General features: G+C 41.3%; 1 protein-coding gene across 11 annotated transcripts in view; it reads left to right on the forward strand.

The window, feature by feature from the left end:
- The window catches only part of LOC110963388 (adhesion G protein-coupled receptor L2-like), a 66,422-nt gene that overhangs the window by 19,199 nt on the left and 32,565 nt on the right, over positions 1-14,658 (forward strand). For 8 of the 11 annotated variants that reach the window (XM_022211738.2, XM_022211747.2, XM_051952936.1 and 5 more), the window contains exons 3-4: positions 2,546-2,655; positions 6,149-6,949. In XM_022211738.2, coding sequence (XP_022067430.2) covers positions 2,546-2,655; positions 6,149-6,949 — 911 coding nt within the window. Of the gene's footprint in view, positions 1-2,545; positions 2,656-2,693; positions 4,954-6,148; positions 6,950-14,658 lie in introns of those variants that run through there. The other 3 variants (XM_051952944.1, XM_051952939.1, XM_051952938.1) reach the window with 3 other exon arrangements.

Below are 14,658 nucleotides of genomic sequence, written 5' to 3' on the forward strand. Positions count from 1 at the left end.
GCCATCTCCCAAGGGCAAAAGCTGGTCCCCTGCGTCCACCACGCGAAACTAGCATGCCTCGAGAGACCTGCACGGCAGCCGCAAGGGAGCCCCAGAGGGCAAAGAGGGCTCCATTATCAATAACAGGCCAAGCAGAACCAGAGAGGAAGCACACTTGGAGTTTGTTCATTGAGTTAAACTTTGCAGTTCTATTTTTCAGGGCAGTTTGCATCTGATGCAATTAAGTGAAATGATCAAACACTAACACAGGCAGATTCCTTATTGTATTCATGTGTCTATCACCACTACTATCGACTATTGTTTTTATCATCCAGGCCTAGTTTGAAGTAGTCTGAGAAGAAACCAGACATCTGCACCTCCTCCCCTGCTCCGTTTTCAGGCTTTACAAAATCGAGCCCGTGACGGGAGATTTCAGTCAATCACTGAAGCCTTTTCACTGATTAGATGAGATAATATACAAAGACAAAAAGTCAACATGAAGACATGCTTAGATGGTGTACTTTCCATGGGAGAGTGGGGTTTGCATCCCAGGTGAAGTCACAAATGAATGTTGACTTTTAGCTTGACTGCCTCTGAGCATTTGAAGCTTGCGTTCATATGGTCGGAGTAACTTATAACAAAGAGAGAGGAAAAAGCTGCAGGAGGAGGACTGTATTCTATACTAAAATCCTGGCTTTTTCATTTTTTTGTTTGTTTCCAGATTTAAATATTAATCTGCAAGTAACAACTTCTGTTGTTACCTGACTGAGACTGAGCGCATTATTTTCCTGTGAAATTGAGTAGGTGCCCAAAATGAAACACAATTAAAAGCTACGTCAACATGTTAACATTCCTACGCGTGAGTGCTCCGTGAATACTCGGATCCCATCCATTTTTCAACTTGTTTTGATCTCGGCTACACACCTGTAGAACTGCATATTGTACAGTTGAGAGGCTATAATGTTGGCAAAATCTGTCCACAGTCAGACATATAAACACCTGCCAAAGTCCTCAAAACCGCTTTTGTGGTTGTTCCTGCTACAGCAGTTGTCTCCAGGACCGGAACTTGCCAACATGACACACACACACACACACACACACGCACATGCACACACACTCTCAAGATGAAAACAATGGCAGCTACACTTTCCCCAGCTGGTAGTAAATACAGTACTTGACTAAATGTATTTTCGACCACTGGAAGCTGTTGTCAGTCAGACTTAGAATCACTTAGGACTGAATTAAGTAGAATATCTCGGGGTGCATTTGAGGTGATTCTGTTACTCTCATCTGCTGTCAGTCGATTCACATTTTGATGCAGTGACCCTTCTCCTTCGCAGCAGCTCTCTTGAGCATTCACTGCAGTGAAGCCACAAAAGTAGATCTCTTAAGTGCAGCTGGCACTGAATTGTCAGAGATGTTTAAACCATCACGGATGCCATTTGTTAACTCCATAATGGACTTCACGCCTTTTTATTCCTATATTTTCGTTTAAGAATCCATTAGTTTGAATAGAGGTTTTGCTATGAAAATGCAAAGCTGGATTTAGAGTGCGACTTGAGGAGTAGGTCCTCTTTCTGGTTAATGTACGTACATTTACCTTTGTATTCATGCCTTCAACATCCCACATAGTTAAAAGTGCACCGTCATGGTTTTGTCTGGTTGTTCTGAAGCACGATCCCCTTTTGCAGTGACAGAAAGCCTCTTGCATGTCTAATGGCGCTTTGTCCAATATTGAAGTGTATGTCCAACGTGCATCTCTGCCACTGACCTTCTGAAATATTTATCTCAACCTCGCAAATTGTTGAATGTCCCATATTGGTGCCAATTTTTTCTTGTTTGCCTCTGTTACTGCTGACATTATTTTCAATCCCTTGGCCTCAAGAGAGCTTGACTGAAGTGGAGCCAATTTCACCCTATACAGTATTTACACAAACTCAGTCCTCTGCTGTTCTTTTATCCCCTCCCTCCCCTCTCCCTCTTTACTTGAACTTTTTTAGCACCCAGAAACATCTGCTTATGCACGCACACACACACACACACACACACACAAGTGAAGACACACTCGCGCTATCTTTGCAATTCACACATCAGACTGTGAAATCACTGAGGGACACCATTTCATACTGGAAGGCAAATAACCTCTCGCAGAAATGACACATTTATGTCTTGTTTGTTGCGTACAAGCCTCTGTTTCACTAGAGGCCAGCCATTCCAGTCCACTGCATGTCGCTGCCACCTGTCGTGGATGTTTTAATGAATGTCTTCTCTCTCAATAGCGGTATGAAGACACTAATTCCTAACATGCCTTTAGCAGCTCTCTCACTCTTTCATTCGTCACATCACGTCCATTTTACTCCTCCCTTAATGTTTTCATTCCTCTCTCTGTTTGCCAAGGTTTTAAACTAGAATGCATATGTGACAGTCCTGGCCGGGATTTCATCAATTTCAATGTAGCTGTAACGATGAACTTTTTCCCCCCTCTGTGTTATTAATGTTGTCTTTGCGGAGTTCTCTTGCTGTGGGTAGTCATGATGAAATCTCTGGTCAATCTTTTCTTTTCTAGGTGCAACAACCGTACGCAGTGTGTGGTTGTCACTGGCTCTGATGTCTTTCCTGATCCATGCCCTGGCACCTACAAGTACTTAGAGGTCCAGTATGAGTGTGTTCCCTATAGTAAGTACGATAGTAAGTATTTCATACTGAAATGTCATTGTGTGTTATTCAAGTGTGTGACGGTAACTACAGTCTCTCTTCATTTGCCAATACTGTGCAGTTTGTCTTACAGATGAGACTTCAAGTCAATATATTGAAATATGTAACGAGTTTCAGTCATTTTGAGGTTCAGTTCACTCTAATTATGAAAAAAAACAGATTTTCTCAATTATCTCTAGTGGAATCCGGCCATGCAGATTGTTTCAGTGTTTTATATTTCTCTTTAGGATGAGGTTCTTATAAGACTATAATCCATATTTCGTCCTCTGCTCTCTTATTTAAGAAACACTCAGATAAAATTAAAATGCCATTTTCACTGGTGGTTGATAAGCTTTAGATAATTACTGTTAAATCTCTAACAGTAAAATCTTTTTTTTTTTGTTTAATGTGCTTCCTGACTGTGCAGAATTTGATTGTGTGTTTTTTGCAATTCAGCCAGATAAGTGTTTATACATATCAGCATATTCAGTATTGTCAACATTTATGTCTTTCCAGGTTAACATTAATTTGCTATAGCTATAACTCTGGTGTTTTTAGTTTGTTTTAGGTAATTTCAGATATAAGTCAAATCTTTCAGTTGTAGTTACATATTATTTTAACTCCCAACACTGAAAGCAAATCCAAATTAAATTCAAAAAGCAATTGAAGCAGATTTGATGCTGGATCTGATAAATGCCAGCTGAACCACATCCCTGTCTCCCAGCAATGAGATTTATATTTAAAGTAATCCAACAGTGAAATCTTTTTCAGAAACAGTTTTGCTGCTGGCCATGGATAATGCACAGACCTTGCACTGAATAGTTTTCATTGGAACTGCTTTCTGCTGAACAAATAGCCCCTATGATCTTTTTTTTTTTTTTTTTAAACTCTGTATCTTGTATTTAGATGGTGTTAGAGGTAGATATTTCCACACCTGGGCAGATGAAATCAAAACTTTCTGCATGACTTGGTACCATAAGGGATTAAAATATGTAACGTCAATGATCTAATCTTTTAAATAGATCTAATGGCATTAGCTGAAGATTCACTGTCTTTCACTGAGATATTGCAGACCAGGGTACACTGTGTTACATTAGAAAAGTTAATTCTCTAATTTCCTGTGGAATCACATTAAGGAAGATATTAGTGTAAGGCAGGGTAACAATCCTAAAATGTGAGATAGTTCTGCATCTGTCCTCAGATTAAACCCAAATTCCTCTGCTCAGTCATTCATCGTCTTCCATTGGGGAATTGGTTTATTTAAATGTAGTGTTGAGTTAGTTAAATCCAGCACTATTTTATACTGTCTCTGGTATCTGATTTAAGTTAATCTACCTTAAAAGGGTGTTTTAGAGGAGTTTATAAAAGCAGCTCTCGGCTTCGTCTGTGCCTGTGAAAGTACTTAGTATTTAAATTGATGAAATGTAAACACTTTCAGAAATATTCACTCTTTTTTTCTTCTTCTTTCAAACAGACCTCCCTTTAACCTCCTGTCCCGTCCTCCCACCTCCCCCGACTAACCTCTTTGCTCTCTTTTTATGTTTTTTTTTCTTTTTTTTAACTTCCAATCTTTCACATATTGTCTCCAGCCTCTCGCCCCTCCACCCAGTATACGCAGCTTCAACAGCCCACTAAAGAAACTCCATATTAGGCCGACTATCCATCAGTCATCTCATATGCTGTTGCTCTCTTTGGCTCATTTAAGAGCGTGGTCTGTAACATTAGCACCGTGTCATGTTTTACGTGTGTGGGCGAGCAAGTTTGGAGTCGAGTTTTGATTTGTGTTTATAAAGTTTGAACAAATTCCACCCTCAGTCAATACATGCCAAAAATAATTCCTGTGCTGTTTCTCCAAGAATGTTATCCATCTAAATATGAGCAGGACTTTGAGTTTTTTTTTTGTCTCCTGCCACTTAGGGGAAGCATTTTTAGAGGGATTTATTCTGCTTTTACAGTGGCCAATGCATTATTTTGTTGGCAGATAAAGACGGTAAGAATGAGAAGTTTAATGCGCTGGAAAGCATGGCACATAGCTTGTCTCTAGTCATAACTTGTCTGTTTTTATATCCTAGGATGAGAGGCCGTTACGCTAACAAACATCTTTTTTTTCCCGTCTAGCTCTTCCTTCCTTAAGCAGCTCTGCGGTTCATCTCATGGTCATACCCTCCAACTAATTCTTCTCTTTGTACTTGGTAGTTGACTCATGATAACCTTTCTCTCCCTTTTGCACTCTTTTTTTGCTTTCTTTTCCAATGCCTGAAATAGAAGTGGAGCAAAAAGGTAAATGAGTGGTCTGCTCCTTCCCTCCCCCTCCTTCGGCTCCTTGTTCTGTGGTGTTGAGTACAGCTCCCCCTCACGTCTCCCCCCTTCCCCTCCTGATTGCCTCTCCTGTCAAATGCTAAACCCATAGGAGGATTGTTTGCACCCACGGAGTCCAAATGAACAGAATTTTCAAATAACATCCACGGTCATCAAGCGTAGTTTTCCCTCGCAATGTGAAAGAAAACACCAACTGTTCGGTGTCGATTTGTTCCAGGGACTCTTGCTTAGCACTGTTTTTAACCCTTGAAGAATGACTAGTTGTGTATATATTCTTATTTGGCTCAGTCTTAGTTTGCTTGGCCCAATTTCTGCTGCACCCATAGCACGTGATGTGAAATAGCAGTGATGGCTGAGTGAGATTGGCACAGACTGAAAAAAAAAGTTTGCAAAGAAAAACAAGAATTCACTGTGTCCCTTTTTATCCAGAACCAATTAATTAAAAACCGTCTAAATGGGAACCTTGCCATGGCCTCCCTCACCCATCAGTGGTTACTCTTGTCTTTTGCCACAGAAGTAGTGAGAATCCTTTACCACTGTTGTTCAATCTACTCCCCAACCTCCACTTTCATTTTACCTCTGCTTTGCTGCCACCACCACCATTAACAACCTGTTGTTCACTCTTATCACAAGATGTGAAGTCTGTCCCCTTATCATTTTGGTTTATGACCTTAGTCATGTGAGTATGCATGTGTAGTGTGTCCATATACCCAGCTGTTTGTGTGGCATTTGACATCAGAGACAGACTGGTATTTGAGGAAAAAAACAAAAACCACTGTGAATTCTACTCCTTCCATTTCTCGTGTCTTTCATTTGCAGGGTTTTTCTTTACATTTTTGGTTCACATTTTATTTTGTTTTGTCCCTGTTAGGATGTAGCAGCAGACCCTTGAGATGCAAGTTCTCTTAACCTGACATTTTTCATTCCGAATAATCACTATGACACATACGTTTGTTTTCTTTTCTTTTCCCTTATTCATTAGCGGTAGTACAAAAGCGCTAGATAAAAGATTCCTCCAAATTCACGGTCCCTGATCTTTTTGTCCTGCACTTGAGTCGTACAGCAGCGAGAATGATGCCTGTCAAATGTGTTTCTATGTGATTTTTTAAATATTGTACCTTATTGTGTTTTGTTTCGCTCTCTTCTCTGTCACTAGTTTTCATTTGTCCCGGGACTCTGAAGGGTGTAGGAGCCGCCACCTTCCTGTTCGAGGCCGAGCAGCAAGCGGGGTCGTGGTGCAAAGACCCGCTGCAGGCCGGAGACAAAGTCTTCTTCATGCCCTGGACGCCGTACCGCACCGACACTCTCATTGAGTATGCCTCTCTGGAGGACTTCAAAAACGGCCGCCAGACAACCACTTATAAACTGCCGCACCGTGTTGACGGGACAGGCTTCGTAGCTTATGATGGTGCCATCTTCTTTAACAAGGAACGCACTCGCAACATTGTCAAGTTTGACCTGCGCACACGCATCAAAAGCGGCGAGGCCATTGTCAACAACGCCAACTATCATGACACCTCACCGTACCGCTGGGGGGGCAAGACGGACATTGATCTCGCAGTAGACGAGAGAGGCCTGTGGGTGATCTACGCCACAGAGCAGAACAACGGGCGCATCGTGGTGAGCCAGCTCAACCCTTATACACTCCGGTTCGAGGCCACGTGGGAAACGGCTTACGACAAGCGCTCCGCCTCCAACGCCTTCATGGTCTGCGGCGTGTTGCATGTCGTGCGATCGACCTATGAAGAGAACGAGAGCGAGGCCAGCCGGAGTCAAATTGATTACATCTACAACACCAAGCTGAGCCAGGGCGAGTACACCGACATCCTCTTCCCCAACCAGTACCAGTACATCACCGCTGTGGATTACAACCCCAGAGACAACCAGCTGTATGTGTGGAATAACTTTTACATCCTGCGCTACGATCTGGACTTCGGGCCGCCGGATCCTGCTGAGGGTGAGAACTGCTCTGTTTTTGCTTGGTTGGTTGTCTTTATGTAATTCTTCTATTGTTTGGCTGCGGCGTGGGATGTCGCAGATGGCTGCCTTTTAATTTTGGATGCAATTCAGGTGTGATAAAGAAAAGAGGGCTGCGTTAGTCTTGGGGAAAGGGCTCATTTGCAGACAGAAATTACTGATTCACCTTGGAATGAGGGATAGCTCCCAGTGGGAACGCAGCGCTACAAAAGCCTGCTTCTTTATTACCATGAGGCGAGCTGAGGCACTCTCTCCGGCGGAATCTTGGACCCTATCAAATTCTTTGATCTCAGGCCTTATCCAAAACCATTATGAACACTGCCCTCCTGAACTTCCCTCTAATGTCGGGAATATGTTTGAGAAATATCATGCACAGTATGACAAAGGTTATCCTCTCTTCCCTACCTCAGGATTTCAAGTTGCGTCACCATGGTTACCTCATCAACTTCACCGAAGCCATTTCTGCTACAGATCAGGAGATAATTGCCGTCCTATTGTTGGATAATATTTTTCAAACCACCAGGCTGAAGTGTGTGTGTGTGAGTTATGTACCACATGGTGAATCAGAGTAGAAGAATGGCTGAAAAGAGAGATCAATTACAGTGAAGAATCTTGTCAGGCGGTTAGAGGGCTTAAATTAATCTGTGAAGTTCTGAGAGGCGACATACGTGTCATCAGACAGGGACCTTACATCAAGCTGATAATGGGTTTAATTGCCTGACTGCAGCCAACTTATCCCATAGAGCCCGGTTAAGTCTCCTGTATGAAGTGGGGAAACAAGAATCTTGACCCTACTCAGCGATACGTTAGAGGCTCAGGTTGCCCCCGAGCGCTGGTCCAGATTAGGCTATGATTTTTAACTTCGGGATATTTGCGGGGGGGGGACGCCAGGGGAGAAATCTGATTCTTGACCTGAGCTGTTGAAGGTGGGGTGGGGGGGCGCCGGCGTTGATGTCTCAATGGAGGCTGTGTGCTCCTGAACTCTGGCCTCTTGTCAACACGTCTGTTTGTTTTGCTGCTGTTCCCTGGAATCTCCGCAGCATGATAACTCGACACCCAAGGGGGGCCTCCGAGTTTGTGTCTGTTTTTGCTGAACAACCAAGGCGTCAATTAAGAGTATGTTAGAGGAGATATGAAAAATACTCAGACTTTAATGAGTTCGCCATGCATGCAAACTGCCTGCTCAACTGTTCACGTCCTGATGTATGTAAATGTAATTAACAACTGAATTATCATAATTACCCTCCTTGTCTCAAAAGAGTCTCCGGGAGAGGAGGAAAGTGGCCATCACAGAGCATTTTCAGTGAAGGGTTTAATGTGCTCTCTCAGCTACTGTAATGCCTCGGTAAACATAAATGCCACATAGGCTTGGTGCTGCCACTTGCTGCAGGAGCAGTGTGTTTAATCAAGAAACTCAACAGAACACAGTTCTTGATTTCAATCATTATTCTAAGTACCAGTTTCCTGCCACTGTTCTGTTATTGGAGCCCATCTGAAATCTGCGTCTTTGCAGAAGAACTTGTCATTAAGTGTGTTTTATGAGAAAATTTTGAAATGTTGTGTATTCAAGAAGGAGAAAAGCGGCATCTTGAGATGCCAAGGCCGGCAGCAAGCAGCCAGGCTTTGTGAATGGCACTTGAAAATAATTGGTTCTTGTTTATTAGGTTTCTTTTTTTCAGATCTACACCTTTAACTTCTTTACTGTGCAGCTATTAGGATTTATTGCTGCCCATGATATGCCGTAGAATTAAACAACCTATTCTGCAGGGTAATCTAATGGTGCTGAAATAATGTCTCTCTCTCTCCGAAACTGAGGGGCACTTGAGGCGTAAAGGAAATTAATTGTGCCCATTAAGATTCATCGACCACAGACTGAAGTTACCTCGAACACCAAACCCAACGTATCTCTCTCCTTTTTCGAACTCATGTAATACAATGAGCGTCGGCGTCCTTTTCTGTCAGAACCATCAACCTTGACTGTAATGCTCATCCTGGAGATGTGCTGAAACGCCAGCAGGATTAGGGGTTTATATTAAGGGAGTTTAAGCAAAGTGATCAAAGCAGAAAAAAATTGACCTTTAGCAACTTGTCTATATTTCTTTTACCTTGTGTAGAGCGCTTGTAACACTGCGGGTTTCTTAATTCTGGTCCCAGTTGAAGTGATTAGCCAGGATCATTCTCCATATTGATCTTTCCTCTTATTCTTCCAAACAATTCACACAGATTTAGAGAAAGCGTGTATGCGCTGCTAATGCATTGTGAACACAAAACACTCATGGTCAATACTGAGAGAGTCCACCTCCTCAGAGGTCTCTCTAAAAGAGGTGCATGCCAATAAAAAGCACATCTATTTACGCATAGCTACAAGATTTAGAAGGACACCGGTAATGTATTCTCTGTGATCTGCAAAGACGTTTGCTGATTTCAGTCCAAGCATTTCAAAAAAACAATCAGAGGAGCCTGTAATTGCAAAGAGCATTTCAAACTAACAAGGAAGGAAAGGAGAAAATTAATTTGTCTTTGAGGTAGCATTGATTTGAGGCCTTAAAGACAAGAGGCATAAAATTAATGGCTTTGTCCAAAAGGTTTAGCTACTTGCTGTAATCTAGAAGTGAGCACAAGTGGGCTTTGTGTTGAATTACAAAAAAACTATTTCATGTCTGGCGTGCCACGCATATCTACCGTTCCATCACAAAGTTGATATTATTATTGTTTTTTTTTTTGCTTAGCCATTTTGTGGCTAAACCCATCTGTGCACCTCGCTGCACTTTGGTTTACTTTTATATCCCTGAACGACGCCTCCAGGTGAGCCTCCAAGACGGAGGACATTTATAGATATATCATACACTAAGCCTATGTTCCACCCTCTGAAGCATCATGTTTGGCAACAGAAATAGCGGCTGAAGTAAAGGAGTCGGGGGATTTGGAAGAGCTCTAATTGTTCTGCCTGTTGGATTAAGGCAGAAAACTGCATGCGCGGACCTTACATGTTTTTATGACATATTTAGGTGTTTATACGCGAGTTTGGGAGCGTCGAGGCTCCGACTATATTTCCGTCTGCCCATATATCTCCCTCCCTGCATATGTCTTTAATGGGAGCTGCTTTGCCATCTTCTTATGACTCAAACTGTCTCGTTGTGACTGTGCTATGTCTGCTGCTCCACGGTATTCAGTTTCAGGCCTCATAAATTACCCCACACAGACACAGGATATGTCGGGCAGAGCTTTTTCTGTCTACTGCTCTTTAAAGAACAAGTGTCAACAAAGCAGTCAACCCTGCAACAATTTCATAACAATTTGAGTTTTTCCCCCATTCAACAGGAATAATGACATATTCTTTAGCGTTGGATTAGAAAATGCGAACGAATTGTCTTGCAGCTCTTTACCTTCCATGCCAAGCTCCCGTCACGTAAGCTTGAATCAAGTAGAACAGCATGAGTGCATATAAACAGCCTAATGTAAAATTCATGTCTTGTGGGATTTGTTTCTCTGTCATTAATTACCAGCACTGGCTCTAGGTAAAGAGACAAAAGACCAACTGTAGCTTCAACACAGTTCTTATCCTCCTAAGACTGTCTTGTTATTGAGTCAAGCTAAACCAAACCATACTTGGAAACATTAAGAGCCACACACTCATACATTTAGCAATATATTTACTGCTCTCCCTTCCTGCATTTGTGCAGAATGTGAGGAAGAATAGAAGACAATGGGAGGTTTGTTCATCATTTCAAGTGGCTTAGAAATGGATTCCTGCTAATGTAAGGATGACTTTTAACTGATGATTATGATTTCCTTTGAGTTGTTTGGGTCTATTTATTAGTGTACCGGGAGGATTAGCCTCGTAAGTGTTTCAGCTTCCAAACTGAAACCAATTAAAACAGCTTAATTTGACTGCAAGTTGTCATTGCTCTCCCCTTAATAGCAAGTATTAGGCAGCTTATGAACCATTTGTTGTGATGTCTGTATGGACAGGTAAACAGTTTTTACTGCTCTGACTGTGTGTGTGTGTGGAATCTGAGATGAAAAAAATACTCTTTGAAGGCAGTCACGTCAGCTATAAAAGCAAGGACAAACAGAATATCTACACCTCTGATCATCCGATTAGGGTTTAATATTTTTTGTCATCTTCCTCTCAGATACGTAAATGACTCTAGGGGGCTATAAAGTGGTGAAACTAATTCTGCTTCATCTCCAATGTCTTGATTGATGATCTTGCATAATGGTTTTCCCTTCTTTTAGCTCTGTTTTAATTTACACACTCTGTTTTGACACTGGTGACAGTCATTTTTCAAGTGTTCAATCTCAAACTCTTCCATTATTTACAAGAGGTTATTATTCACCATATGGCAACAGTATGCCTTTGGTGTCAGATTGCCCATAAAGAGTGACTTCACTGCCTCTTGAGAGAAATGGTAGCTAATTGGTGCAGCCCTCTCTTGGTTGAGTGCTATCAGAGGACACAGGGCTCTTACTGGAGGGGAATTTGCTCTTCGCAATCAAAAGAAAATTGTAGCGCATGGTGCAGAGACATCAAAATCAGCCCACAGATGCATCGACATCTGACAAGCACATTACTCGATGCAGTGTTGAATAGATATGTTGGATTTTTGATGTTCCTGATGTTGTTCGCAATCACACTCTGATATGTAGCCCAAGACATGCTGACTATAAACACCCACGAAGATGGTATCTTGTTTTTGATCAAAAAAAAAATCACTCAGTCAACATCTGAGTGCCCCTCCTAATTAAAGCAATATGTTCTCATGATTGTGCCTGAAAGAGTGAACAAGGGACACGATGATCAAGTGCGTAGTCACGTGAAAAATATTTGCAGACATTTGCAGTTGTCAGAAAAAGGTATTTTAGCCTGGAAAGCCATTTGAAAATCTATATCAGCAAACATAAACATAATTGGCTTACTGATTATTGTTCTCATTTTTTTCTGTCACAATGCCAAAACATTCTCATTAGCGTCTTTAATGTGAAGGTATGCTGTTTTCTCCATTTCATATCATTGTATTTAAGCTTTTACAGTATTTATTGGACAAAACAAGACATCCCAAGATGTCATCTTTTGCTCAGGGAAACTGCGAGAAAGATTGTTTTGCATTTTACAGGCTTAGCTTTCAGTCATGAAAGTTATAGGCAGATTAATCGATAGTGAAAATCATTCATTGCAGCCCTACATAGAAATATCAAAAACAGCATCTACATTATTTACTGAAGTTATTGACTCATGCAGTAGAACTGAAGTTAGCAGTTAAATAATTTGATCAGCAAAACCAGCCCATAATATTTATCACTAAATAAGTAGCAATTTAGCGAAAAAAACACATCAAAATTTCATTTATTGACAGTTGAAAAGTCAGAGCTGAGCTGATCTGATTTGGAGGACTGCGTTGGTGCAGTTTCATCACACTTGATGGACAGAAACCAAACAAACCGCTGTGTATGACATCACAATTTCTAAAATAAGACGCACCTTCTTCAAACTAGTGAGAAAAATACAAAATTTGACAGAAAATGCTTTTACATTTATTGAGGAATCCTTTTGTTCAAGTGAGAAGCTTATCAACAGAATAGATTTTCTGGAGCTTTAAAGTCTAAATGCTGAGAACGTCTCTTGCTTGAGATTCTGCTGTGCTTCATAATGTGATTATTTCGAATTTTTCTGAACTTTCTGTCATAATTAAATAAATATTTATGTTTTTGAAGTCGTTATCTTGCATTCTGTGAAACTGTGGTGTACAATAATTGTTAGATCAATTGAAAATGAGATCAAATATTACAAATGTGTGTTTTTTTTTTCTTTTTGCCATGAAATTTATCTTTTACCAGGATATCAAAAAACACTGAAAAAACAAAGAAGAATAAAGTAAGTCTCAGGAGCAGGTTAATCAGGAGATGCAAGCACACTGTTAAAGGCAGCAGATATTAGAGCTTATATTAGCTTGTGGAAAAGCAAAAGTTTGCTCAGGTATGGAGAGGTTTAATATTGTGAAACCTAATTACACTTGCCCGTGTATTACATTATATGCATATATTGAATCAGCCAAGTGAGCCTATGAATCATCTCACTTTTCCCAAGTCAATTAAAAAAATCTTCATCCACATTACATAATGTATTTGAAACATTTTTTTCTTTTTAAATGTTTCGTTGTTACTCTGTTATAACATCAGTGATTCATGTCTGTTCAAGGATAACTAAAACTTATCTTTAATACTAAAATACTAAAAATTTACTTCAGTGCTCTTTCTATGTCTTCCTCAAGAATAGACTTGCCTTGGTGCTTTTTGGTCTATTTTCTGTCACTTTTAGCTAATTCCCAACTCTGTCGATACTGTGGGTGGTAACTGAAAGCTTCATTATTATCTGGTAATGCAAACTGCATGTCAGCTGTTAACAGAAGCCGTGCTGGCCCGGCCAACCCGTGAATGTGTGGGTGACAGACACACAATGACTGAATGAGTGTAAGGTAATTAGCCAGGGCTCCTGTCAGGGGAAAAAAGGTCATTCAGTGAAATGTCACAATGCAGCCGCGCTGTAGGGTGTACTTTTCCTCTTTTCTTTAGTAGTAGTGAGCATCCTAGAAACACTGCTCCTTCCCTGCTGTGGCCTCCTGACCACATCACCAGATATCAGCTCTGTAATAAACTCTACTGTTTTACTGGAATGAAAAAGCAAATATTCCCCTGACCAGCTGATGAGTGTGAAACATGAAATGTGGGCTTTGTCACCATTCTCTCTCAGGAAATGGAGATATGTGTCTGATGATGGAGTGTCAGATAGCATGATATTGCATTTTCCCAGAAGCACCCGGGGAACCTGAAGGCAACACTATAGTGCCTCTCACAACTGCAGACCTCATTGTGTGATGCTGCTTTTATCTCAAAATACAATCGGTTGGCTGTGGGTAAAAATGTATGATCATTCATGCAGGACACAAGTAGCATAGTGTATCTGTGTAGACACACTCACTCACATACACATGCACAAACACCCACCGTGTTTTCCCTTTTATCCATAGAGGCTATTCATACTGTACAAAATGTATAGATTCTCCATTTCTGCTCTCATTTCCAAGTTATCTCCAGGCTCTCTGCAGCAGATATCCATCTGTGTGCACGCACTGATTTTAAGCAGGGACACACCTGAGTAATGGAGCAAACATAAACGCGCTTGCACACTTGCATGTGCGCTTTCGGACATGAATTTGCTTCGCAGGGTAGGCGTGGACTGAATACAGTGGAATCGCGTTATTGCTGATGTATGGTTTTTGCTCGGAGCAGTGCAGTTCTCCTTTCCGCACACCAGCTTTATCAAAGTGAGAGAGATGAACAAGGCAGGGAAAAAAAAGCTAAAATGCAGTCAGGCTTTGTCTTCATTGTTGACATTTAATCAGCCCAAGGTACTGACACTGCTGGGAGGAAATCACTGCTGTGTCAAAGCATGCTCCACCGCCGTTGCTTGTCTTATTTATGGGCTTGAGTAAACTAAAAATAGCAGGAGATGGATAGCATCACGTTGATCGGTTTGTCTTGATTTTGAAGAAAAGAGGTGAAGATGTAAGCGAAACCTGCACGATGCTTTTATTTTCAGGAATTATGGGTAGCAGTAACTCTAGTAGTACCAACAAGCCACAGGGCTCAAAACAGTTGTGGTTCCCCCACTGCTAGGAACAACGGGAG

This window comes from Acanthochromis polyacanthus, chromosome 9 (genome assembly GCF_021347895.1).
Source record: "Acanthochromis polyacanthus isolate Apoly-LR-REF ecotype Palm Island chromosome 9, KAUST_Apoly_ChrSc, whole genome shotgun sequence".
Lineage (NCBI taxonomy): Eukaryota > Metazoa > Chordata > Actinopteri > Pomacentridae > Acanthochromis > Acanthochromis polyacanthus.